The sequence below is a fragment of the Rhea americana genome, unplaced genomic scaffold (assembly GCF_003343005.1).
Source record: "Rhea americana isolate MKP2758 unplaced genomic scaffold, rheAme1 scaffold_17, whole genome shotgun sequence".
Lineage (NCBI taxonomy): Eukaryota > Metazoa > Chordata > Aves > Rheiformes > Rheidae > Rhea > Rhea americana.
Genome location: NW_028185816.1, coordinates 8424018 through 8451101, shown reverse-complemented (window position 1 = coordinate 8451101; position 27084 = coordinate 8424018). Strand labels below are relative to the sequence as shown.

At 45.7% G+C, this 27084-nt stretch overlaps 1 protein-coding gene across 1 annotated transcript in view; it reads right to left on the bottom strand.

Moving 5' to 3' along the window:
• The window catches only part of TDRD5 (tudor domain containing 5), a 30451-nt gene that overhangs the window by 2665 nt on the left and 702 nt on the right, over positions 1-27084 (bottom strand). The window contains exons 2-19 of the mRNA XM_085300995.1: positions 26373-26611; positions 24392-24796; positions 23455-23597; positions 22231-22314; positions 21822-21878; positions 21099-21252; positions 19886-20055; positions 16907-17127; positions 15445-15657; positions 14815-14881; positions 13658-13858; positions 12658-12819; positions 10473-10685; positions 9884-10033; positions 6826-7042; positions 5857-6049; positions 4790-4871; positions 3464-3480 (exon numbers count right to left, since the gene is read on the bottom strand). Of these exons, the coding sequence (XP_085157121.1) occupies positions 3464-3480; positions 4790-4871; positions 5857-6049; positions 6826-7042; positions 9884-10033; positions 10473-10685; positions 12658-12819; positions 13658-13858; positions 14815-14881; positions 15445-15657; positions 16907-17127; positions 19886-20055; positions 21099-21252; positions 21822-21878; positions 22231-22314; positions 23455-23597; positions 24392-24796; positions 26373-26604 (2981 nt within the window). The 5' untranslated portion in view covers positions 26605-26611. The remainder of the gene's footprint in view (positions 1-3463; positions 3481-4789; positions 4872-5856; positions 6050-6825; positions 7043-9883; positions 10034-10472; positions 10686-12657; positions 12820-13657; positions 13859-14814; positions 14882-15444; positions 15658-16906; positions 17128-19885; positions 20056-21098; positions 21253-21821; positions 21879-22230; positions 22315-23454; positions 23598-24391; positions 24797-26372; positions 26612-27084) is intronic.

Genomic DNA, 27084 nt, shown 5'->3' with positions numbered 1-27084 from the left:
CCGAGCCGTGCCTCGGTTTCCCCACCTCCGCTGGGGCGCCTCGCTCCGCGCCGCGGGAGGGGAAAAAAACCCGCTTCTGCTTCTCGCGCGCCCGAGGCCCTCCCGAAAGGCTTGGGAGGCCCCCGCGCACCTCTCCCCAGCCCCTCTCCCCGCCGCGCTGCCTCCCGCGGCAGCCCGGCCCCAGCGGCAGCGAGATGATGCCCGGGCTCCTAATGGAGCTTGACAGCCGCGGGAGTGAAAGCGCCGGTGAGATCGTAACCCCTCCGCAAGCCGCTTCTTCCCTGCGAGAGCCGAACCAGAAAAAGCAGCATCGCGGCAGCGGGGAGGGAGCGCGCGCGCGGCGCCGAGCCCCGGCCGGGGGGCGCGCGGGAGAGCCGAGCCTCATCCGCCCCGGGGGCCGGGGCGAGCGAATTTAAGGGAATTCCACCGCTTTGAGCGAAAGCACAGCGCCCGCGGCYGGAGGGGAGCGCGGCGGCGAGGAGCTCGCCGCGGCACGCGCCAGCTCCTCGCCGAACGCAGCGGGGAAACTGGGGCTTTTTACTGCAAAAAAAATAAATAAATAAAATAAGAAAAATCCGGACGCACCCCAGAGACCAGTGCATGTGCTTGGGAGAGGTGAGAGGAGCCGATATTTATTTTTTTTGGMAGAGCGCTCAAGCTCAAAAGCTAGCTGCAGCTCAAGACCTTGTTTTCAGTGACCTGTGCTGACAATTTGCTTTCTCCTTTTTTTAGGTTTTTCTTGCCAAATGGAAAGAAAAAGAAATCCTTCCAGGTCAGAGGAAAGAAAAGCAGTTACTTGTGGGTCACATGAAACTATCCCCTTCAGGCTTGAATGCCGTTTCAGCCTTCCCCAAGCAGGAAAAGGCTCCATTTCCACGTGAAAAATAAACGTGTAGAACACGAAAAGCCAAAGCGATCTACTTGGGTTTTTAAACCGGCGTTGCTTACCGGAGGGCGGCGCTCCGTGACGCGGAGGCGCGTGCGAACGCAGCTCGGGGCCCTTCGCCCCCTCTCCCGCTGCCGTCGGTGACGAACGCAGAACCGGGACCCGCCGCGCGGGCAAGACGCGGCCCGAGCGGGAGCGGCGGCCAGCTGCCGGCGGGCTCCGCATCCCCATCTCCCGGCGCGCGGGCTGCCCAGGGGACCGGCCGCGCACCGTGCCGGCACGGCAGCAGGCGCAGAGCCAGGCCCAGCAGGACGCTCGCACCCAGCAGAGCTGCTGCGGTGGCTCCTCGCCTCCCTCGCCCTGCGTATTTTTGCCTCTCAGTTCCCCCAAAGGGTCCTGGGTCCCAGCTGGAGCTAGAGGTCCCAGGGGTGCAGACGGGAGCAAGGGGCTCCGGGCAGAGCTGTGCCAAGGTCCAGCGACAGGCATGGAGGTGGCACCAGAGCCCCGTGCAGCAGGATCTCACGTCCCCACGTTTGCAGCTGCAGCAACCCAGGCTGCCCCGGGCCTCCCCCAGCCCACCAGCAGCACCAGCTTGCGGCCACCTGGCTCCCTCCCCAGCCTTTGGCAGCCAGCAGCCGCCCGGCTGCTCCCACTGCTAATTAACTGTCTCCGCAAACAAACAGAAAAGGTGCTGGAGCAGCACGTTCCCAGCGCGGATCTCCCCGGCCCACCGGCTCGTGCTGCCTGCGTCAGCCCTCCCTCGCGCTGCGGCCCGGCAGCGGGCAAGGCAGGGAGGATGTGTAGGGCTCCTCGGGGGGTTCCCCATCTACTGGCCCCCCCTYGCCCTCTCCCCCTGCTCGGGTCCCCAGACCCAATAAATATCCTGGCAGTTGTCATACCCCTGTTGGGTTGGTCCAACAGTCAAGAAATTAGGCAAGAGGAAGACAATGCGCTTGGGGCAACAAGGTTTGGGCCAGCCAGGCCCAGAAGATCATGTCTCAGCCACCAAGAGGTCCTCAGCTGAGGAGCTCWTAGGCTCAAAATCAGCCAGCAACTACAAAACCCCAGAAAGGTTCCTCTAGCAGGGGCATCAAAGCACAGGTAGAAGCAGCCTTTCCAACATGTGAGTGAAGAACCAGCCCCAGAGTTTCCCAGCAGGTGCCCCTGGGAATGCCACCTCCTGGAGGAGGAATGGAAGCAGCATGTCACTTTGCAGCTCAGGGAACAGAAGAGGAGCTCAAACATCTAGGCAGGACACTTTGAGGTATTGAACAAGACTGCTGTAGGGGTGACAGCAGCACCTCTGCAGGCCTTTTGGTTTAAGTGCAGTGACCCAAAAGGAACATTTGTGAGATCCCACCTGCTTCTCACTGAAACCAGACCCCTAGAACTGACAGAGCCCTGCGGGAAACAAGCACTGCCTTTCTAGCACGTCTCCTTCAATATCTGCTGCCCCCTGGCAGGAAGAAGCAAATGGATGATAGAGACAACTGCTGCATGAGCCAAGCCACATGCATCTTCACCTGTCCAAGTTTAGAGACATCTCTTCCCATCTCCACATCAGCACTCTAGGTACAGCATCCTGACAGCAGTCTCTGATTGCTCTCTGAGCCCATGTGTGGATCACCAAGGGAAGAAACATAAAGGACTACCAGGACCACCAAGCAACGGATACCAAAGAAACCCCATCATTACAAGAGGGCATCACAAAGACTAGTGCCCGCGTGCATCCACCCAGCACTGAACTCTTCTAGTCCAGCTAATCYGAGAGCCCAGCAACCTCATCAATATCCTTACAGGCCAGCAGGAATTTCAAGCATGCACCCAACAGCATAGCCAGTTTGTTATCCAGCCAGGATCTATCTCGTCTGCATTTCCTCAAGCTTCCTAAGTGCATCTACATCTGTCCTCTGGCTTTGGGCTAACACTCAGAGCCAAAAGATCTCAAGACAGCGACTAGCATTTTTGTTCCACCTTGCAGACATCTTGTTCATCTAGACTAACACAACCAGAAAAAGAACAAGACCTCTGCTGAAGCAGGAGATTTGAGCCGGAGGAGCTGSGTTACCCCACCTGGAACTAAAGCCCATAATAGCTGGTGCTATGAGAAAACAGCCTGGAGAACAGATCATCCTTTTCTTCTTCACAACAGTCCATAAGCTTGTGAAGCGGGACTGGGAAGGCAACGGCAGCATTTAATAGCTGGAGGGGCAGTTGCATTACTTCACTGACAGACAGCAATGAACTCAGCATCTGGGAAGGAGGCAGTGGCGAGCAGCTCACGTCGAACTTGGCCCACCACGGGAAACGCTGGAAGTAGTGCGGAGCTGCCCATACGCGGCTCCCTACGACAGCCCCTCAGCGCTGTGCCCGGGAGCCCTGCATTACCCCAGCGGTGCTGTGAATAAGCGGTTTCCACTCAGGGTCATTTACGTCCCACGAGCTCCAGATGAACCTGGGTGAGAGATGGTAGTCCCAGAGTATTTCCTCCCCTGCTGCTCGTGGCAGCGCCAAAAGCCACCATCGCTCAGATTTGTCTGCCCAGCCTGAAGACTCGGCGTTCCCCCCCTTCCTTACCAGATGCCATTCTCCCCCTACAGACAGAAACAGCCACGAAAGCAGGTTTTCCAGGGAGGAAAAAACCCAACAACAGCCCTCCTCCTGAGGGAGGTGGGGGAGTGCAAGCAGCKTCTCTGCCAGGAGGCGCTCCCCACGTTGAGCTGCCGAGCGTGCRGAAGATGGCACCTCTCCCCTGCATTCGGCCTGCTCAAGTCTCAGCCACATGGAAACCAAGCAGGCGTTACTGCTCAACATGGCCTTTATGATACGGAGAACAAGGACATCCAGTGTCCGTCAGTACAAGAAGCCCCTTCCCATCTCCTCAGTCTGGAAGGACTCAAAACGCACATCCTTCCCACTGGATTGCCCGCTGCTCAGTCCACAGAGAACCATATCCAGTCCCTCCTGTGTCTCATCCTCCAGAAGCGCCACAGTGACTAGTTTTCTGCAGAAATGAGAACTTGGATCCACCTGGGACCTGAAAACTTACATTTCTGTGAGAAGCATAAAAAAAATCTACAGGAATTTTCCCGTTTCAATACTTCTGTTCAGATGCAATCAAAGGGGGGAAAAAAAAGCACTCATATCTGGCCAGCTCCACTGCCCAGAGCCCTGAGAAAGCTCCGCTCCGTTTCAGCCATTCCCTACGCTCGGTGAGGAACRCAACGCAGCCCCACAGTCCTAGCACGGGACCAGAAAAATCAAGGAACTTCKGAAACTCCCTGCGGGGCTGTACTGCCATCTGCCCAAAACACAGCCCCCGTAACTCCATCTCGCTGCCTCCATTTTCCTCATTAGCTTTCTGTCTGCCTGTTTTTAAGTGAGGACCATATAGACCCTGTATAGAATTAAGGGAGGAAAAAAAAACAAACCAAAAAAACCTTATTTTTGCTGTAGCAAACGATTTAGAAACAAGACACGCTTTCTCTCTTCCTCCTCTCTACGTGCTTAGCCCTTCYGCATCCGAACACTTCCAAACGCTGCAGTCGAAACACGACAGCCGCCCTTCCGTCGTCACCAGCTCTCAGGGAAACCTCCCCGAGCCCCGGCTGCCCAGAGCTCAGCCCAGGGCAGCCTCTCAGTTCATGAAACACGGCACCGCCTGTTCGGCCCCTGCGAGCTTTTGCCTGGCACAACAGCAGTCTGGAGGCATGAAGTAATTTCATTCTGCAGTTTGGGTTTCCTACTCTAAATGTCACTCCGTTCTTCATTTTCACCTCAGGGACCCAGGACCTGACTGCGACATGATCTAGCGTGAYGAAGACCTAGCAAAGGCACGGGCTCCCCGGTTCGGAGCGATGCACCRACCCTGGCAGTGCACAGAGATGTATTTAACCGACTCACCTGTTGCACATAAAGCACCGTCATCAGGTCTGTCATATAGTATCTCTCCTCAGTAACACCCTCCTCCTGCTCCAGCTGTTTCCTAGAAGGATTCCTGACCCCTCACCAGCCACAACAGGTGCCGTAAAATGAATTTTCCTCTCTGCGGCCTTCAGCAAATACTCTCCTTGTACACCACCACCAACGAGGCCACGCTCAGAGCAAGTGCAATTAACTGCTTAGCAGGATTATACACAGCCTCAGGTGGAGAGCAACGTTGGCATGAAAGCCATAATACTTGTAGTTTTAGAGGCCGGGTAGACTCAGCATCTCTCCCCATTCCTGTGAATTATATGTAAAATGCCACTCCTGATGGACACAAGTTGTATGATTATTATTGCTCTCTGCTGCAGTCATTGAAGGCCATGGAAAGAGCATTATTTCATATGCCCGTCTGAAAGGGCAGTCATGACAGAACATGGTCAACATATCAAGCTTCAAAATATATATATATATATATAGGCTGTGTGTGTATATATATAATTCAGTAAGTGTAAAATGGGATTCTTGAGGCTTTGTGTTTGTTGCATCCTAATTCATTAACAAATCAAAGTGACTTTTTCTTGAGGTAGAAAACTTCAGTTTTGCAGGTTAGCCCCACTTGGACAGGTGGAGACTTAAGCTAAGATATAACTGAAAGAAAGGTTCCCCTCATCCTCAGTCAAAACTGCACTTAAGAGTATTAAAGGGACAGACCTGTATACAGTTTTTCTCTCCGCACCTTAGAGGGTGCAACACAAGATGACACTAGATATTCTTCCAAAACATTAAAAAGCAATAAATCAGTACAACGGCAGYACAACACGAACATAATCTATTTTCCTGAAAGTAAAAGTAACATTTATCACATATATTGAGCACATCAGAGAAGATGCCAGACTCCAAGTTATTCCAGGGATGAAATGTTTCTGAACCAAGAAAGTGACAGGACAGTTGCACAGACAGCCCTCGCTGCTCCAGGCAATTGCAGCAGAGGACAACTCCTTCCTCAGCAGTCGCTCCAGCTATGGCTTCTCCCCCTTCCTCACAYCTCCTTTCTCAGGCTCGGAAACCACTGGAAGAGGCCACTGGAAGCAGCCAAGCGTGCAGCGGCTCCCAACGTTGCAGATGGTGAGGTAGGAGGAACATAAAGTTTCTGATGTGCCTCCTGGTCAGCTAACCTACTGGCACTGCAAAGGACAACTGCTTCTCTCTTGGGAAGGTCTTCGTTCTTCACTTTATCTGCATAAGGAGGAAAACAGGAAAGATARTACCTATCTGCAAGGCAATTCCAATAGTTCCACTTTAGATAGCAAATCCCTTTTGCCAGGACCTTACCAAGCCATGGTATGGGGACTACCCTGCCCCCACCTTTGGAGTGAGTCTGGCACAGTATAAGCCAGGAGCATCTCTCCCTCCTCTCCCATTTCCTCAGAAGTGGGAAAGCAGACATGAATCAAGTTGCTCCATCTGGAGGACTGGGCCTCCATTTCAGAGACAGCTCTGTTCTAAGGCACAAAGAGGCACTGCTTTGGGCAAGTGACTTAATATAGCTTGTAAACTGAGCCATTTCTGCAATGTGTTGTAAATTCATTCATGATTCAGAAGTTGGAAGGAGAAAGACCCCTCTCAGGTGGTCTTACAAGGTTAAAAATAATAATAATAATAATAATCTTCTCTCTCTCATGGATGGGAGATTGAAAGATTCCCAGTATGAAGTGAACACACACTAACGTATGGAGGAAGACATCTGCATGAAAATACCAGAAAGTCTGGAAAAGACAGCAAAAATCAAAGAGAGAAATAACCCTCAATTCGTTTGTCCCCATTAGACCTTTAGAAATCCATTTTGCTGCATCTGTGCATCTGCTGCACAGAAACACCAACTTTTTCATCTGTTCTAGCAAAGAAGCTTCTACCAATCCTGAGATACCCAGCGCTGACTGCAAGACTCCTAGCACATTGGCAGACTCTCAACATTCCTCCATGTTAAACTCTATTGACAAATCTATTCATACTGTTACATTGGTCCAAGATAAATGGTGTTGCCAGAAGCAGAACAGAGGCAGGTACAGCTTCAAGAAGTTGGGCTTTGTTAGAACATCTTTCTGTCTGACCAGGGTCTTCTTGGCTCATTTCTGCTGGTTGGTTGGAGTAGATGAGGGAGATGTAAAAGTCTTCCAGTGGCTTGGGTAAGACAGCAGGCTTTGAGGACTCTCCAAGAGAATGTGGTGTCTGCAAACGTATATAAAAAACTCAGGAGAGGTGTGATTAGTGCATACTCAGTTCATTAGCTGCTCTGATCTTTGTTATCCTTCAGAGTCCAAGGAGGACTGGAATGTCAGCAACTGTATTTTTTTTTTAAATACTAGTTACTCACAACCTTGCCAAAGGGCAGCTCTTCCTGCACAGCAAGCTGAAAGCGTGACAGCTTATTACAAGATGCAAACGACCATCTCTTAGCAAAGCATTAACAGCTGGCTGATCTCTCAGCAGCCCCACGCAGAACAAGTGACGGCAATGATGGAGGGAGTTTCTGCAAGGGAGCGGGAACCAAGTTTGAGGAAGTCCCTCCACACTTTTGGTTAAGAAAACAAATTAAACTTAAGTTTCAGAGATGAGCACCCRTGTCTCAGCCATAGACACTGACTATATCCAATGTCTGTATTTAATAATTCAGCACAGAGGGGAGAAAGAGGGAAACGTCARAAGACCACCAGTCGTGCAATTTACTTTGTCCAACCATAGCTGTTTAAAAATTAGGTGCCTGCTCTCTAGGCTTTTTCTGCTGCCAACAGAGAGAGAAAGCCTCCCATCTTCAGGGGGAGTGAATCGCCATCTGGACGTGCTTCTCGTTGGTCAGAGGAGAGTGTGGTCAGAGAACCAGCCCAGAACAACACACTTAATTTTTTACAGAAGTAAACTTCAGTAGTTTAAACTGGGTACAACAATGGGACCAGGAGCAGCTCCTGAAGCAGGAAAGACTGCTAGATGGCTGGGCACAAGAAATTCTGTGCTGACAAGATGCTGAGACAGAATAATTTGAGTGACTGAAACACCAACGGAGTCTAATTAACTGGCTACTCACCTTGACACCATCAGCCTACTGAAAAACTCTGCCTAACATGCAGTAAAAAACCAGAGCGTTAGGATAAGAACGAACAGGGCTGAAAGATAATAAGCCTCTCCTCTTGCAACCCATGCTATCTCAGCTGGGGGACAGTTAAGGAGTCCTTGCCCCTACAGGGCAAAATAGAAACAGACAGGGTGCAAGCGTGGACAGTGAAAATCTCTGCAAGTATTAGAAAAAGCTGGGACGGAAATAATTCAAAAAGACAGAGGCTATTCAGTTTAGAGAAGGGACAAATGAGATGGGATACCCTAGAGAGTACTGTGAAGGGCAGGAAGTAGGTAAGGCAGTATCTACTCTTTGTCCTAATGCATTAAGGGGGACAGCAATACCATTTTGTGACATTGCYTGTAGATTCAGGTGCCACAAAGACCTATTGCGGCCAAGAGATAAGCGGGGATCAGCAAAAGGAAACCCCCCTGTCCTAAGAGGGGGGAAGCACTCCAGCCAGCTAGCTAACGCCTACAGGCACGATTCCTGCCCCCCCCCATAGTTTTCCGYAATAGAAATTGTTGTCACTTCTTCTAAAGACTGTAACAGAGATCCCTGCCAGGGACAATGAGCCCAGGACTTCTCTGATCCAGTCAGGAATTCCCGTGCTTCTAAATCCACGCGGCTTAACACCTGCAGGGGACTGTTGGAGTCACCTCTTGCAAGCTACGCACCTGCCTCCATCTCTTCCTTGCTCCTCATACTTGCTATCACAAACTTCCTCTTCTCTCAGTATCACTTTTCCTAGTCTCCGTGTCTTTCAGGTAACATCCCCTAGATCCACCATTTCTTCCAGGTCTGCCGCAGGCTATTTCAAAGCCACTTTTCCCCTCATTCTTCCGAGGGCGCTTTATCTCTGCCCACACAATCTACAGGTATGTAAGGAGTTCTAATCATCCACAGCCTTGTATGAACAGTCTCATTTTCAGCTTTGCGTTGCCTTCTGTGGCTCAGCAATGCCAGAGCACTATGGCTCCCTACTGAACCCAAAGCAGGGCATTTGTAAAGAGCAATGCTACAGGTCCTGTTAAACTCATCTTTGACCACTACTTAAGACAAAAGCGGACAACACCAGCTCCACATAATGCCTAGAAGCGTATCCCACAGTGCAACCCTCTCAAATCCACCTCCCTAACTCACTGAACRGGAAGAAACTTGGGTAATGCACAGCACCCTCATGCTAACTCCCATGGGTCAGGCCTATGAATCCCTCTGCACCCACAGTGTTCTACAGCAAACACASGGCCTGCTCCCTCATCAACAAACCCCTGACTTCAGCCGTGTGACATCAATGCCCGTGTGAAAACGGGCAGAATAGGCTCTGCAGATTTGCTCCCAGTGGCACAGCCAGCATGCCCACAAAGACAAGCAGCCACACACAGACCTGCTGTGGAAGCTGAGCCATTTCTGTCACTCCCAGCTCTAGCTGATGCAACAAAAGCTGAATTTCTAATTATTCTTCCCGAGGAACCATTTACTTGCATTCACCTCAGTGTCTCTCACCAACGCTCCCACAAGTAGGGCCTCTCAGTCTCCATCTCTGACTGACAGTGACATAAACGTGACACATTCACACTCCCCACTGAACTCTGGCTGAGGATTCATGTTGCTCTACAGCACTCTGCCCTAGCTCCAGTGGTCCCAGCACTGCTGTCCTAAAAGAAGCTGCCTCCAGCCCACCACATGGGGAGAGAGGAGGGAAGGAGGGCCAGGACTGATGTAGAAAGTGCTGAAATGATTGCTCTTGTTTCTGCAATCCACAGCATGAGGGATTAGTGTCAATCGAGCATGCACYGACATACTATTAATAGCATCCCAGAAAACAGCAAGGAAGAGGCAACAGTACCGCTCTGAGCTAGTAAACAGTCGTTATTTCATTATTAGTTCCTTTTCTGAGATATGGTAAAAGGATCAAAGGCCTCTCAACAGCAGTAGACAAGGAAGAACACCCTTACCTTAACCACTGTCATAAGCTCCGAGGTGTTTTCATTTGTATGCTCCTTTGCAACCTCAGCTTCTTCATCTGTTGTTCTTGGGATATCTACCTGATCTAAAAATGGCCACACATCATCCCACATCTCTTTGTTAGCGGACAAGTGCCATTCCTAAGGAGCGGGACAAAGCAAGGAAAGGTTCAGCCAGTGTGGGTAGAATAAAGTGCAGCAAATCTAGTAATGCACAGATCACAGAGCAATGAGATATCACCCTGACAGATTAACTGATAGGAGAGAGAAGTTCTCTGTTCTGCTAAGAAATGCTCTAACACTTTTTTGGAGAAGTTTTGTCAAGTTGGAGAGGACAGAAGGAAGAAGGAACAGAAGAAAATAATCTGAACAAGAAACTAGCTGTCACTTTAACTTCCTGCCTCCACAGTAAAACTTGTATATATTGAATAAAACTGCATTTTCTAAGTGGTAAGTAAGTTTTACTGTTAGTGCAGACTCTCCAGATTTTCCGCATGAAGTCAAAGTCAAGAGGCGCTCAAACAAAGGATGTTTAAAACTCTCCAAGATAATTTCCCCGAGGGCATTACTTGAACCTAACCTGTTGTAGCTGCTCTTTGTTTTGCTGGTTCTCACTTCCTTCGTCACTGACAGACTGGCAGGAAGATGCCACAGCATGCAAATCCACAGCCTCACCACTGACACAGGTGTCCTTCTCAACAGCTGGCAGAGGGAGCCCATTCTTGTTCCAGAAATCTGAGCCCACATAGACTGGCTCTAGGTATGGCATCCCCAGAGAAAGGTCTGCCCCATCCTAGAACATTTTCCRAAAGAAAAGGAATCTTAGTAAATTTCTGGAGTAAGGAGTAAGTTTAGAGCCATTTAACTGAAGGACAGGCTAGAAYTCTACTTATCACACCAGGACTTCCGTGATTTAAACAACAGCTTCATCTCCTCTGTGCCACAAAAGTGGCTTAGACAGTTCACTACAGTTACTCACAAAGACAAACCACTGCAGATCCACGCTCAAAACCACTGCAACTTTTCTCCAGGTTAAAAAAAAAATTAGCCTAGGTATATGATATTTGACTCTCAGACATCTCAAGGAGGTTGCTCCTTTTTGCAGATAAGCTAAACTCAATTTCTTAGATATTATAATCCCTCTAGCCCTCATTTTCACTTACCAGTATTTATGCTAATCTGATGTATTCTTAATGACAAATTAATCAGTGAACACCCACTCACTATAACCAACAAAACAATTAGCTATAACATTCTAAGTATTGAAAGGTAATTTGTGACACTTGAAAGCACTGAATCTCATTCTACTATTATTACACCCACAGGTTCCAGGAAGATGGGCATCCCCTTTTTTTAAGGCAACATATACATATACTAGAGTGAAAAGTCTCTTTCTACAAAGATTTAATGTAAGACACAAGGTGAATTATTCTCTCCTTTTTATATCTAACTAATTAAGGCTTAGGAAGATTAAATGACCCCTCCAAAGTCATCTGAATCACCTACCAGAGGGCCAAGAATCAAAACCAGATTTGCAGAGTCTTGGTCACACACTTAAATGCAGGATGAAACATTAATTTCTTCCAAATATATAAATTAAGATGTTGATTTGGGACCTTCAGTTCAGATGATATGTTAATCTTCAGCAGTGCAGGGCCACTAATATCCAAGATAAACAGCTTATATAGTTTCTCTAGTATAGAAATTCAGACTGCTAAAACAAAACCTAGGTAAAATGAGTGCTTTACAAATTGCTAACATTCCACTAGCTTTTGTGCTAATTTCAGTTTTATATTCTGAAAAATGTGATGGAAAACATTCCTGCAGCAGGCACACTGCTGAGCACTTCAACAACTGACACCTACTTGAAAAGTGCTTTGGCCTCTGTGTTAAAATGTGTCATTAAAACGCTACAGTAAGTAATACAGGAAAACAGAGAACACCTTGGTAGAAAATTGTTCCTGGTGCTTCTAATGGCAGCACATTAGACTGGGCTCAAGACTTAGCTTTTACTCCCAGCTTAACTCTGCTCATCAGTTACTCCATCTGTTAAACAGAAAAGAGCTCCTCTTTTTCAAGCACTCTGAAGTCCAAAGATGTAAAGCAGCATCCAGATCTGAACATTATTTGCTGTTGCAGAGTATCTTTTGAAAAAGATTACAGTTGTGTGCAACCTTACCACCTGTAGCAGTCAGGATTGCAAATTGCTTCCTTTCAGATAAATTTAGAATGAGCAAGACCCTTAATGCAAAAAATACCAAAAGTTCTTCTGTTCTTCTCTGACATTTGAATGACACCTTTAATTATCACACAGCCTTTGCCAAACATGAGTGAAGTGAGGGGAAGACGCACTGTTTTTCAACTACAGGAGGTGCAAAAGGGGAAAGCGTTAAGTCAAGCTGATCTCAAGGATCAGGCACTGCTCTGAGTTCTTAAGAGCATTCTCTAAGAAATGATAGTGCATAGGAGAGTTTTCAAGACGCTATGACAGACTGAGGCCAGAGGAATTCAGTGAGCTGACAGTGGGCAAAAGGATCAGAGGACAAGCATCCAGAGCAGTATTTGTGTTCCTCACGTAATGATTTTTATGTTACGGTCCTGCTTGCCCTTGTTAAAAAAAAAAAAAAGGAAAAAAAAATAAATCAAACAAAACAAAACAAAACAAAAAATGCACCCTCAAACTGCAAGGGACTAAAATAATACATGTCACCAACCCTTGGTGCTGATTTCACTGGATCACAGCTACAGCACAGCCAAATGCTCACCTGGTCACACAGCTCACCCCCGTCGAGACTTGAGCTTGCTGTTCCGTTATCTACACATAGACATTCCTGCTGCAAGGGAACGTCTGGCTCCCCTAGTCCAGCACTCCCCTGCTTTGCACTCGGCTGAACATACAAGGCCAAAGGATTCAGTTCCTCAAACCCCTAGTAAACAGGGAAAAAAAAAAACAAACAAAAAACAAAAGAAAAACAAAAAACTCCACATCAAATACAGTCAAGAAAACATTTTGAAATTACCACAGAGGATAAAAGAGATCCAGCAAGATTTCCAAGCGTTTTAAGCAGCAGCATACCACCCTTCAGTTAGCTCCAAATTCTGGCAGAAATTATCTTGCTGCAAAAATCAACTTGCCTCCCTCCAACAACAAAATTATTCAGCCATGTCCTCCTCCCTGCAAAACTGGATATGCCCATGCATATCTTAATTAATCTAATTGCCCCTGCCACCAACACACTTGACTGTTTACCCATAGAGTCTCAGCAACTCGCTCTCATTAACTGTTTGGATGAATAAGGGACCTCTCCAATTACAAAAGGCAAAACTAGCTGAAATTAGCAATGGCTGGGTAAGAATCTAACACATCTCTTAACACCCTTTCAATGGCATCTCAGTTTGGCCTGATGCTCAGAATATCTATGGCTATCTTACTTTTCCATATTATTTATAAAAGACGTATCAACTCCAGAATGCAAACTCATCAACTTTAATTCCTAATTCAGCATTAGAAGACAGGACTGAAATAATTTGTTCTACAAAGCCAGAACATTCCTGTAGCATCATCAGTTGCCACCTTAACTATAAAGAAAGCTCTCATCATAGAGTTCAGACACTGCGGGATGCAGACACAGGATGTGCAGTTATGAGTTACCAGTTTTGCTCATCACAAAGCTACTTATTTCAAAGTAAAGATTGYTCCCTTACGGATGCCCAGCCCACCCTTTCACTGCCCTTTCCTTCAGCAGGACACGGGTTCCTCCTGACCTGGGAAGGAATATTCTCTCTGCAGACCTCTGCATGTCCTTCATCCTTCAAGACACTGTGGAAGTAGACATCCCCCTCAGAGGACGTGTCACACAGGAAGAGATGCAAAACACCGTTCACATACTCATCCACGATGCCCACAAGCAGCTTTGAGCCACACAACTTTCGGAATCGGAGAGTTGCTGCATCGGTCCATGTACCCTCAAGAAGAAACAAGGATGAGAAGTTACTATGACCAAGTCAGCATCAACTACCTGAGACCTTCCCTTACGGGCACTTGTCAAAAAGGCAATTAGGCTAAATCAGGCTTAGGACAACAACAGAAAAGTCGGTCAGATGAGCTTCCCAACACTAAACTAAACCAAACTACTCAAAAGCCTGCAATGCTAGTTACCACTGGCGATGCCCTTTCACTCTAATTATCTGTTTCCAAGCATGGTACACTGTCACTCGCTCTTAAATACTGGGCTTTTTTAAAAAGTCACCATTCATGGAATCATGCAATTACAAAAGCCAGAAGTCTCACAAGCTTTTAAAGAAGCTGCTAAGCCTCAGAGCAAAGAAAAATGTGAATCTTTAACCCCCACTCCCAACATAGGAAAGAACTGAAAATGAACTTTAAAAAATTATTATTTGTAAAACACAGGCAGCAAATTTGCGCACATGTTTTCCTTTGGAGTCTGTGTTTTCAGGTTTTTTGATCRAGAGGTTTCTCAGCATAGGGTGAGCACTGTAATTCTTTGGCTGTACTGATTGCACCAAACTAATTCAAAATTAACTCACTCGAAGTGCAGTCATAGAAGAAATGTTAAAAACTGAGGAACCTGTGCTGGAGCTACCAAGGCTTCAAAAGAACTATGCAGAACTACTGGGAAAGAAATGAATTTGCTCATTTCCTTAACAATAGCTATCTGTTTCTAAAACCATATAAGCAAGAATACTCTGAACCTAATGAAGACAGACTGTGGAAAAGTGGTTACTTGTAAAGCAACAGACTTACCCAGTCACATTCTGCCAAACATGGAAGTAACTCTGCTATGAACCTCAATGAGATTTAAATTAGTCTAAATGCTTGCCAATAACAAGATATAAAGCCCACTGCCACTTAATGGTTCTCATACATATGCCAGTAAACAAAACCAAATGTGAAAACACACCTCCACGGGTTTCACCCATGCCAAGGAACACGCAACAGCCTGAGCAGGGAGCTTCAAGTAGCACCACCTAAAACAGGAGATAAAGCCATCACCATCACTGCAAACTACAGAGCGAAAACCGCTGGAGTAGCAGAACTTCCTCTCTTCTGGGTTTTAAAACCCAACGGCTATCTCTGCTCTTGATTTTGCACTTATGAATAAGACTGGTCAACCGCTCCGGAACGCACTTCATATCCAGAGAATGAGCACAGCAGAAAAAATAACAGTGACCAGTCCCTTATGCTCTCCTTTACCCAAAGCATTTTCCCATCATAACCTTTTATGAATACCAAGTTACAGACAGAGAGCAGTGACTGTTGAGCCAAGGAATGCCAATGGCCATGTATGAACAGAGGTAAGAGAGAGCAAAAATACCGCATTAGAGGAGAATGATGCTACCCAATGCAGAAAATGCAGCCTGCTTAGACTGATGTCCGTTCACAAGGATGTTTGCATCCACTCGCAAAACCCACAGAGAAGGATTAGATAGTGAGCCTCAAAATGACGAAAAGTGACAAAAGGCAAGGCTAAGGAATAAAGGCAGAAATGCAGAAGGATTTAGCCCAAGGTCCCCCTGTGTAATCTACTTACTTGAGGAATCTCAGCCAAGACTTTTGGACGGTGCCCAGGTTTCCAAAATCTGCATAGAACACCTCCACTTCCTGGTCACTGAGCACCCGGTGGATGATAACCCGGTACCACCACTTATCCTCAGAGATCATTACACAGCAAAGCTGTCCAGGCTGCATTGAGGACTCAGGCATGATGTAACGATCAGAAATGATTTTATTTGAATAACAGCGTCTGAAAACACCAAAAGGAAAGCCTGCACTTGGTAGGAAACAGAAGAGCAAAGAGAAACATACAGGGGCTCCTAAAGAGCCCTGATTTCTTAAAGTCCCCATTATATGAATTTTCAGGCATTCAGCTTAAGACAAAACGTGGAAAAGCTTCCAGAGTCAATGCAAGTGTTAGGAAATACTGTACAGGGAAACCCCTTGGGCATGCGGGGAAACCTGTAGCTTTCCTGTATTATTCTTGCACATCACAGATATAAATCATACATACTTCAAAGGTTTATGAATTATTTACTTGGCTTTCATCAACACAGTTTCCACCAYTAGCTAGTCACGATGGAGCACTGTATCTCTACCAGTTAAGCCAGCAACTGAGTTGTTTTAATGGATGTTTTACGTCTCTGTTCCAGTGAACTTACACTGAAATGACAAAATAAAGGAGATGCAAATCTAAAACTTTAACATTTGACTGTTCTTCCTGCGGTCCAACAGAAAGTGAATTAACGAGATGACAATAATTAGAAACTTAATATAGTCCTAGTACCAGTCTCAATACTGGTCCCTAGTCTTCAGACTCCATTATTATTTTTTTCAATTCCTTCTGCAAAAAAAAATAATGTTCTGGAACCACTCTCTTTGACATATTGCTGCTTTTTATGAACATGTTTCTGGAGTATTGGCTAAACATCCACGGTATTTGTCTGCAGCGTCTGTAACTACACTTATATATGCTCTATGAACATCAAGCATCTGCTTTAGCACAGAATTTAAAAGCAGCTGTAGCACTGCTGCAGTTGAATAGAATCCCAAATGTGTGATGCACCTGACAGTGTCACTGAGTGGGTTTTGCTGCCAAATACAGGCATGACAAAAACCTGCTACCTGTTGCTTTTTGACCACTGTTAGGATGGAAGCAAAAGCCTTAACTGAGCAGATGAACAACAGTAGCACAGGCAACACAGGGAGGAGATGCAAAGGAACACAAAAGTCCCTAAATTTACTTCCAGGCTTTTAAAAGTTTAGGACTGTCCAGGAGACAGCCAGCCAAATGCGAATGGCTATTAACCATATGTTTTGCTTGCTAGCTAAAAGGAGTAAGTAAGCATTATGCGTAWGTCTAGGAGTACATTGCACCCATCTCTGTATCAACTTATTAAGCCAGCAGCGACCGTAACTAACAGCTGGACGTCCAGTTCTCTCAGCGCATGCACACACAGAACAGGCAGCAGTACCAAATCAGCAYAGCACGTTCGCACCTCATCTCAATCATCAGATCCTGCAGTTTATCAGATGTTTCCCTGCTGTAGACCTGGATGTAGAACTGGCTAGGAGAGATGATGAATTCCACAAAGACCCCCACCAAGCAGTTTTTCTCCAGCAGTGGCAAGCTGCAAAGGCTTATGTTCTGAACAGCATCTGGGGGGATTTCTGAAGTCGTCATCTCCACGGCTAGCAGGGAGTACTCCAAACCTTGGGGCTACAAAGGAGTAAGAGGAAGACAGCACTCAGATGTTTTGCCTGGCACAGAACACACATGACTGGTCTCTTAAGGTAAAAATATTGTTCTTGCTTCCCAGGGACTTGTGATGTACTGAGTATCACAGAATCCCACCAAACTGTGCAAATTTGACCTCCCCTGTGATAAGAGAGTTAATTTTCACTCTCACTTTCTTCCTCCTTCCCTCACTCCAGCAAAAGAGMGTGGTGGAACAAAAATACCTTGCTTGTACTCCTGTAATGAATAGAGGAGGAGTCAAAATCATGCCACAGATGTAGATAAAAGTGTTTTGAGTTGAATTGCTATCGCTCAAAAAAAGAAAAAAAACTCTGATTTTGTTGCATTTAACACAAAAGAYGTTATTTGTAAGATCTGTGACTACGAAAGTGCATATGGTTGGAATTGCAAAACTCTATTTGAAAATGATGTAAAAGTGACAGAAGACACAAAAGCATCTCATTTTCACACTCAGCAAATTGCTGTCACTACAGATATTTTCCAAGGACAAAACCAAACAAAACCTACAAACCTGTTCTCTTCTCATTCTACACAGATCTACCCACATAAGTGAGCCAGCACAGCTTCCTACTTTTTGTGCTGTTCTTCAACTGTTTTATGTTGAAAAGGTTAATTCATCCGAGTTAGTGTAGAGGGGAGCCTTGATAGTACATTAGCTACTTTCACTGCCTCAAGAGCTTACCTTCATACTAATTAACAGTGCTCTTCCAATGATCAGAAGTCAAAGTGATTTAATCTTTCCTCACAGTGAACACACTATAAGTTATCACTGGGTTATACATGAGGGAATGCATGCAAAATTTGCCTTCCAGCACACACACCACTAAATGGCTAATGCAACTGCAAATGAGGCTTCTTACAATGGTGTCTCTTTAAAGCACGTTTTCAAATAAATGACAGTCTCTCCTTCTCTGAGACTGTGCAAGGACTAACACCCTTGAGTTTGTGTTCCGCRTTTTGAGTAAAACATTGAGTTAAATACTAAATTCACATTTTGAGTTAAAGAACAACTGAGAAAATTCTTGCCTGGGAAGCAGCATCACTTCCAAAAATCCACATTTCATAGATTTCCTCTTAGAAGTGCCTGTGAATAGTGACATTTCTGAGGGAGAGTTTTGTTCCCAGATTGCTCTTCATATTTTACTCTAGGGGCACACATGGCATCTACAATCTAGTTCACACACTGATAGCGATGACAGAAATCTATGTGAAAGATGTAGGAGACATACTTAAAAAACAAGTTTACAAAAAGCCAACAAGCTTATTAAAGAAATCACAACTCTAAAAATTACACTTTYACAGATTACATCCCCTCCTATGTGGAGGATGCATTTGTAGCATTATGGCTTGGGAGACTGGTAGACTCCTCTCCCTAGCCYGTGTAGGCAGACGCAAGAGTGGTGTGAACGACATCCTTCCTGGTCCTCTTGCTCAGGATGGAGAGAAGCCGCTGAGAGCGGTGGCTCTGGATATTATCCCTTTCTCTGGGCCAAGTGGATTGACTCGGYCCTTTTCCCTCACTCGTTCATTACAACACTTCCATTATTTGTCTCTTGTGATGGGATATTTGGATACCTTACAACAGTGCAGGGATCAGGTCTCATCCTCCCCTTCTCCTCATAGCTTCCTGATTAATGTTTACATTATTTATCCTAACTGGCACACTCCAGGAAGCTTTCCTCCCCTTYAGAGCCTTTGTAAAACAAAATGATAAACTTCACAGATTGCTTTTCATGAGAAATTTTAGTTGTACAAACATCTTTCAAGATGTATCTTGCTAGGAGCTTTGAACAGGTTCTTTTTGTAATATATAAGAACAAAAATCTCATTTGAGGTTGGGTTTACCTGGACCATGCATCCCCTTTTCTCTCCTTCCCACATGCACACTTTGTCTGATGTAGGGGAATTCACTGTGGACTTCATCACATCAAACTAAAATTTCTTCAAAGGACCAAGGCAGCCTGCATAAATCTCCGAAGGGTATGTTTACGTAATGCCATACTCCTAATCTCAGGCTTCCAAGATCATTAGCAAACAAAACAGTAAAGTCAGGAAGAATTCCTGGAATCTTTTCCCTACGCACATGCTCCAAACCACCAGTTTGACACAAACACAAGACTAAGTTGGCTGGAAAAATAACTCACRTTAGGAGGATTTTCTGGGAAATGGGAAAGTCTAAAGATGCTCAACAGGGGGAAAAACAGAGTGGTGATACAAACATATTATTCCAATCACACTGGGTAGACACTTGGAGCTGCATTTTCTCAATTTCCTTCTGAAAATACACTGCCAAACAAAATCAGAATGCTCAAAGTCCAACTGAATAGCTGCGAGGACCATGAACGGATACAACTTAAGGTGGTTAACAGTCTTACTGGCTTCCTTTASTTATTACAGGTTTATAAAGCCGCCTAAAGTAAATGGTTTACACTGCTTCACATACCCCATACCTGCAAAAAGAATGTGCGTTCCCAAGATAACACAATAGCACACAGGATAAGGAGAAAAGGAGTAAAAGCATTCACAACTTGTAACAACAATGATGAAAGGACACGGGAGTAATACAATGAACTGAAAAGAYTTGTCCTGAGTAACATACTGGCATGCAACATGGGAAAAACAAAAACATCGAAGATGCACATTTCTGAGCGCAAAACACCCAACAGCCAGTGCTGTTCTATGCGCAGCTTAACTACTAGCTGCTGCTTTGCCTACTCACCGGTTTAAATGACTTTGTGACCACATTGAATGTTCTGCTTTGATTCAGGTTCACATCATCCTCAGGCTTTCCGAGAGAGGAGTTCTGGGAGACCTCAGCAGCAGGAGGGGGTGGGGACCAACGCCAGGAGTCCTCACACTGTGACTGCTCATCTGGTGGAACTAAGAGCGCTACGTCAAAACCCGAAGCTCATGCCTGTCCCAGAGCCAGAGTTGCTCCTTTCCACGTTTGAAAAYGAGCACCGGCAAAGTGCATGTGTAAGAAGCAGAGCTAATACAAATGAACACAAATCCAGTGGAGGAAAATTTGCACTGACATACTTACTGGGATTTAACAAAGCCTAGCCAAACCTCTAACCAAGGGTATGGTGGTGCTTTTGAAAATGTGTCAAAGTACAGTGTATTCAGCAAGTTATTCTACTCTCATGCACATTTCTTTCAAGCAGATGGCCTAAGCAAGGAAGATGGTTAAAACACTTCCAGACACATACAAAGCACTGAGAAAAAGAATCAATTTGTCTTCACACACCCAGAAGCAGGAGCAGTAACACATTCACTCCTTGTCCAGTTCAACAGCCTAGAATTCAGTCTTCAAAATCAAATCAATCGGAATGTTTCTCAAGGCTCCACAAAAAGGCTGCATGTATGTAGAATTGAGAAAGTAAGGACAGAGCAAACTTCCATCTTGTGAGAACACAGTAGCTACTGCAGAAAAGTTCTGCATGAAAATTCAAACAGCACCAATATTTTTACAGCCAAGATAGTCACTGTAGAATCAATACTTCCAATTTTTAAAATTAAGCAAATATTTTATTTCTGTGAAAATAATCTTGATCATTAACAAAGATAGACCAACACACTATGGTAGTCATGACTAAAAAATGACAACTGAAGAAGATAWAAACCACAGTTGCTTGCTTTATTCAGACCTGATTACAACTGACTCAAGCCATTTTGCTGTAGCTTGACAAATTTAGTTATCCCTTTTCAGTAGAAAAAAATACATGTTAACATTCTAGCATGTAAGAAATCTTTAGGTTCCAGGCACTGTCCCACTTAACTCAAAACTGGTGCACAAGACCTTTGGGCATCTACTTCTCTTTTAAAGAGAGCAATCCCAAAGCTCCCTGTAGGTCCACGTGGTTGAATTTTCATCCCCAAAGCAGCACCATTGTGATCCTTGCACAAAAACATAACATACAAAGCCACCTTACCATCTGTTAAGCACCTGGATTTGAGGTCAAACACCAGCCAGTCTTGTTCATCTTCCTTGCACTCAACATGGAGGACRTCATGAAGGCTGCCAACAAACTCTAACATGTCTACAAAGCCAAGCTCCCCCACACAGAGATTCTCTTTGAAATGTGCCTAGCGCCAGAAAACAAACAAACAAAAAAGCAGCTTTTTACAATGCACTGAATTGAACCTCACACACTGAGAAGGATTAAGATTCACAATAAGCAATAGGTTACCATATCTCAAACTATTAGCAGATTTTGGATTATGAGAACCGCTAGCAGCAGGGGAGGTCCATAACAAGAGAGAAAAAAAAAGGAATGTTTGAGCTTTTCAGAGAATATCTGAAACATTAGAAAGAAAATGCTAAGTCACACAAACAGTTCTAGTTCAGCAAGCATTTTCTAAGCATCTCTCAGCCAGGATTAAAAAATTGTCTCCCTGTTGGTTTCTCTTCTCTCTTCAAGAAATGCTCCAGTCCTTCACCTTCCAAGACCATCACCTTGTTAGACGGCCACTGTGATGGATTTTTAAGACTGGACTTTGTGTGAAAGCGTGCACTGTGACAAAAGTAGCTTAAGTAGCAATAAAAGAAAGCCCCACCTCTCAGCTCTGACACAATCATATCTTAGATCATCACAGGTATAACACTGCTGCAAATTTTAGCAAGTAAAAAGATTAACCCTAATAGTAAAAATTACCTCAAACTCATCATGTAGCTTGGAAACAAGTAAACCATCTGGATACTTAGCTACAACCTAAACAGAAAAGGAGACACCATTAGCAGACAGTTGCATGCTCAGACACTCACACAGACACACAAACACTAAACTATACACATGCTTAATAAATATTTGTAAAAGTTGGACATCTCAGGGCCTTGTGATGCACACTTATTTGCCGCTGGTCCCAGAGACACTTGAGGTTTCGGACTATAGCATCCCTGCTGCAGAGTTTTAATAGCTAGCCACAGCATTAGACTAGAACGATAGTTTTCAAGGTGCCTACAAAACAGAGAAAAGTCTTTGGAACACATACCCATACCCAGGAAAACAATACTGAACAGCAGAAAGAAGCATCTATGAAAGATTTGCAACTAACAGTACTTACAGTTTGAATTTTTTCCTTAAGGGCTGAGCTTACTGTCCCTCCAGCTCCTTTCTCACACAGCATTATCTTAAAATCTTTCTCCAACTATAAAGGAAAAAAAAAAATCACACCAAGGCAGGAGAGAGGAAGGAATTCCAAGGCTCATGAAAATTCCTGTTAATTAGGTAAGTCACTTGTGAGAGAAGAAACACAAATGCAYGCTTTAACAAAGGAAACATGCACGAACAGCAGAAGTTACCTAAGGTTAAGAATACCACGAAACAGAGTTGCACATATGGGTTTAGTAAATGATATTTTAAAAACATGATCACATACSCTAGACCCTACTATTCTACCTGCAGAGGAACAGACACTCCCTGATACAGGCCTTCCCTGCAAGGACCGCTCCACACCCTCAGCCAGAAACAGCTCCAGGCACAGGTACCATCCATCTCTTGCATTTGCCAGAGCTGCACTGGTGGTACAGGATCAAATGCAGCCCTCACTTTCTACAGGTTCTGGAGATCTTGAAACACCTCACACTTTTCAGCTAAGATGAACCATTCCCCAGATTCTTGCTATCACATTCCTCCTCCATTCTCCCTTACTAAACCAATCCCTACATCCTAACCTATGGATACCTTACCACCTTCCTTACATTGTCATTTGCAGTTTGAACATACCTTCTTTTTTAAGCCCCTCTCTCTGGGGGGATACAATAAGGGAGGTATCTTTCAAACCTTGGCATCACCTGGAAAAGACTTCTTTCACTTTTGTCCCTGCAGACAACATTATCCAGGTGTCAGAGCAAGACTGCAGGCAACAAGGTCACTTGAGAATCAACCCCCAGCTCTGTCACACAGGTTGCTCGACTGAACAAGTCACTTCACACAGCTCAAGTCTCAAAAAAAAGGGTTATTGAAGTCTAATTATAAAGGAGTACACCAAAGGACGTCACCACWATTATCAGGGAGAAAGATGATGCTTAACTGACCTTGGATGATCTGTAACATAGATCTGAAGACCAGAGACATGAAAATGACCTAGGTTTTGACAGTGTATAAAGCTAGATAGCAGGCTGGTATGAGTCTCATCACTGCCGGACTCATCTAAAATGAGTACTAACATTTTTGAAAGAGGTAGTGCATCCACAACACAATGTATCTCAACAGAAATGAAAGCAGTAAGTCTTTCCCCCAGGATTAAAACATGAAAGAGCTACAGATCTCTTGTCCAGCCACTTACTTGTTTCAATTTATCACCAAAATCCACTGCTTGTGTTTCCTCTGGTTCTGACTTCTCTTCTGTAGTCTGACTGGAGCTTTCTGTTTCACAGCTGGGTTCTGGAGGAGGTATCTCAACTGCAGGGGCTGCAGAAAAGACAGTAGCTTGGGTTGTGATTCTTTCTCAGACTGATGCAATGTTACATATTAAGCAGAAAGAGAAGATATCTAAAAATTAAAGTATGAAGCGCCAGTGCCCTTTTTCTGATCTCCTGTGGCATTCACAGCTATCATGTTCATCAGCATTCTCTAGAGGCATCCTTTACTGTATTAACACAAAACAAAAACTCTTGCTCTTGAGAGCACACCATCAATTGCTAGACTGATGCAAAAAGGAATTCTCTCCAGAAAAGTCAGAAATTTGGCAGGAACCACATGCGATTTTCTGCTCTCCCTCGCACCCATTGCAGGAACACTGAGAATATCTGCAACCTCTTCTGTTTTCTTTTGTGGAACGTTACTGTTGTGACTTTTAGTCTAGTACTAGTAAATTTTCAGTCTCAGGGTGTTCAATAGGCTTTAGTGGCCTGTAAAGCAGGCGTTCAGGACATCCTTCCAGTTTTGTTACCTACTGCCTGGAATGACCAGGAATTCTAGCCCGCGTTCAGAAAGCCTGTATTAGCCTGACTAGCCTAAACACCCCCTCTTTCACCTGCTACCAAAAATGGTGGTGGTGGGAATCTTCCAGGTAAGTTCTCTGCTCTCAAGACATTGCCCTTGCAATAAGCTGCACGTGCGGCTCCTTCTACAGTATCCCATAGCCCTTCTGTGCTAAATTTTAGAGGAACSGGGACTCTTACAGCAGATGAAAATATAGCAACATCCATTCGAACGACAGCTGCTTGGCCACAGACAGTGCTTACAGGAACTACACATCTCCTAATACAGGTAAGCCTCACCCTGTGGTGTCTTTTCCTGTTGTTCTTCAGTGGAGGGGCTTTTCTTCAGGGTTAGCAAAGAACCTGCTCTTGACTGTTCAATTGCAATGATATCAGACACACTACTAAGCATTTCAAGCATGGAAAAAAATCCATATTGCATGTACTTGAACGCCCGGCCAAAGCGTCTGGAGAAGGCCTTATTGAAGTCTGAGAGCAGAACTGGCGAGGAACTCAGCAGATCCTTTAGCTCACTCTTCACTGCTGCTGGCAAGACAGGAGGAGTCCTGCCCCTCCGAGGGAACTTCTGCTGATTCCTGGAGCTAGGCAAAGCATTTGCCCTTGGTGCAGCATTCCGTGTCTTAACACTTGTCTTTTGTTTGGCGATCAGTTTGGCAATGTCTTTGGTGGTCTCATCTGCAACAGCTAAGCAGAATACATGAACTAATAGAACCACTGAAATAGTAAATCACTAAAACCTCTACACAGTCAAAACTCTTCCTCTTTTCATTCTTTTCTCTTCTCCCTCCCTTCTTCAGAAGGGCCTCTTTCAAAAGCAAACACAATTAATCATGGCTGATTTTCAGCGTGGCAACGACTTTTCCTCTCCCTTTGCAAATTCGGCTGGACTGGATTTATCAGCCAACATCCAATTAGCATCCTTATCATTACAAATGCAGATACAAGTAGGAAGGCTGGTGAAACGCTTGCATATAGCATCACAACAGGAAATCAGCCGCCACAGATTTTGTTGGGAGAGCACTAAATGGCTCATTGCCTCCACCCCCAAGCCAGAACCATGGCAAATCCTTGCTATAATTTAACAGTACCAGGCTGTTGCTGGACTCAGAGTCTTTTTCAAAACACTCATATAGGAAAAAAGGAGAAAAAAAGCAAGCTACTCTAATCAGTTCACAAAACCAAAAGGTGCTGGCAACACATTCAAAAAAAAAAAAAACAGGTTGTGCAGCTGTTCTTTATCTAAATTCATCCTCAATTCACCATCAGAGACAACAGTGYTGGAATCATACAATCAAGTAGATTTGGAAGGACCTGAGGAGGTCATCTGGTCCAACCCACTCAACTCAGAGCAGGGCTGACTTAATCTTCACCCACTTTGAACTTCTTCATCCACCACTCCTCTGTATTCTGCCAGGCAACAGAGAGCAAACGACAAAAAAAAGATTTCTGAACAAGTAGCTTGCACTGCATCCCATAAGCTGTGTGTCAAAATGCCTAGCACCACGGCATTAGTACCAGCAAAAGAGGGTGGTTATAGTTCTGCCTTGGATAGCCTGTGTGTGACAGAGAACACAAACAGCTAGGTAAGGTCTTTCCAGAGAGGACCTGGGAACCCAGGTCTTTCTTGTGCTTTTAGGTAACTTCTCATCTTACAGTAAAGCTCCATGAAAACATCATTTCATCCTTCCTAATCAACTCTTTGCATCCACAACTCTTTCCGAAGACAAAGTAAGCAAGAAAGGTTCTTTAGGACAGAGACCGAGCTTTCCTCAGGGTCAGAAAGGGAAACATTTAAAGCTTCTTCTGAGAGGCTCTGTCCCTGGTTTTGGCTTCTACTGTACTCTACATTTACAGAAAAATGAGGCTTACATGTCCCGGTGTACCCCTAAGAAAAGTTACTGCAGTTTYTCATCTAAGTCCAGAGGTCCCTTCCAACCTTACTGATTCTAYGATTCTATGTCCAGAATGCAAAATGCAGAAAAATAACTAGAAGCCTGAGTGGTTTTTCAGAGAGGAAAAAAAAAGGGGGGGGGAAACAGCAGAAGAGCACTAAAAAGCACTAAAAAGCAGGTCAACATCTGGGAAAAACAACAACGAAAGGCAAGAAATGATGCATAAAGCTATATGAGGAAAAAGTAACGGAGGGATGTGACCTACAGCTCAGGGAACTCATCCGGCAAATCCCTGTTTCAGAGCATCACTTAACGCCAAGATGAGGTTCCAAATAACTCCTCCCCCCACCATGGGAGCAACACCTCACCTTTCAGGATAAAGGTGCCTTTGCCATGGGGACAGATTCTGACAACCTCAGGCATATCTGCCACCAGCTCCATGGCGGACTGGAAGCCCAGGTCATGCAGAGGAAGAGGTCTGCCAATCATCGCCAGGTACTCCTGCTCCAGCTGCGCTGGGGTTAGCCCCTCTTTGGCAGCCATCAGCAGCGATCTCACCTCCTTCCTCAGCACGTCCGTAAGCTGCACCTGCCTCGACATGTCTGCACTGAAGTGGAAACAGAAACAAGAAAACAACTCGTACCACGCGGACAGAAGCTGCTCAGATGCCCACAGCCATCACCTACCAACCCGGCTCGTCCCTTGCCCGCCCCCCTAGACCGCCACCCCGGGGCCCACCACCTGAGCTGAGGTTAGGGCTGCTCCTGCCCCACTGCCTGTCCCCGTGGGGCCACCCCCCCCCCGCAGGCACTCCTCCCCACGGAGGCCACTGCAGCCCTAAACCACGGCCCACGGACTGTCCCCACGCAGCACCGCACCCCCCTCCACGGGGCGGGTGCACCTCTACGTGGCTGCCCCCAGCAGCCACCCCGAGGGTCACCACGCTGCAAACTCTTCCCCCACCGCTTCGCGCACCCTGACGCCCCACGGCGACCCCCGCACCCCCAAAGCACTGCCGGGAGGGCAGAGGCAGAGGGAGGTGGTATCCTCCCTGCCCCACAGCGCCGCTGCCCCCCCCCC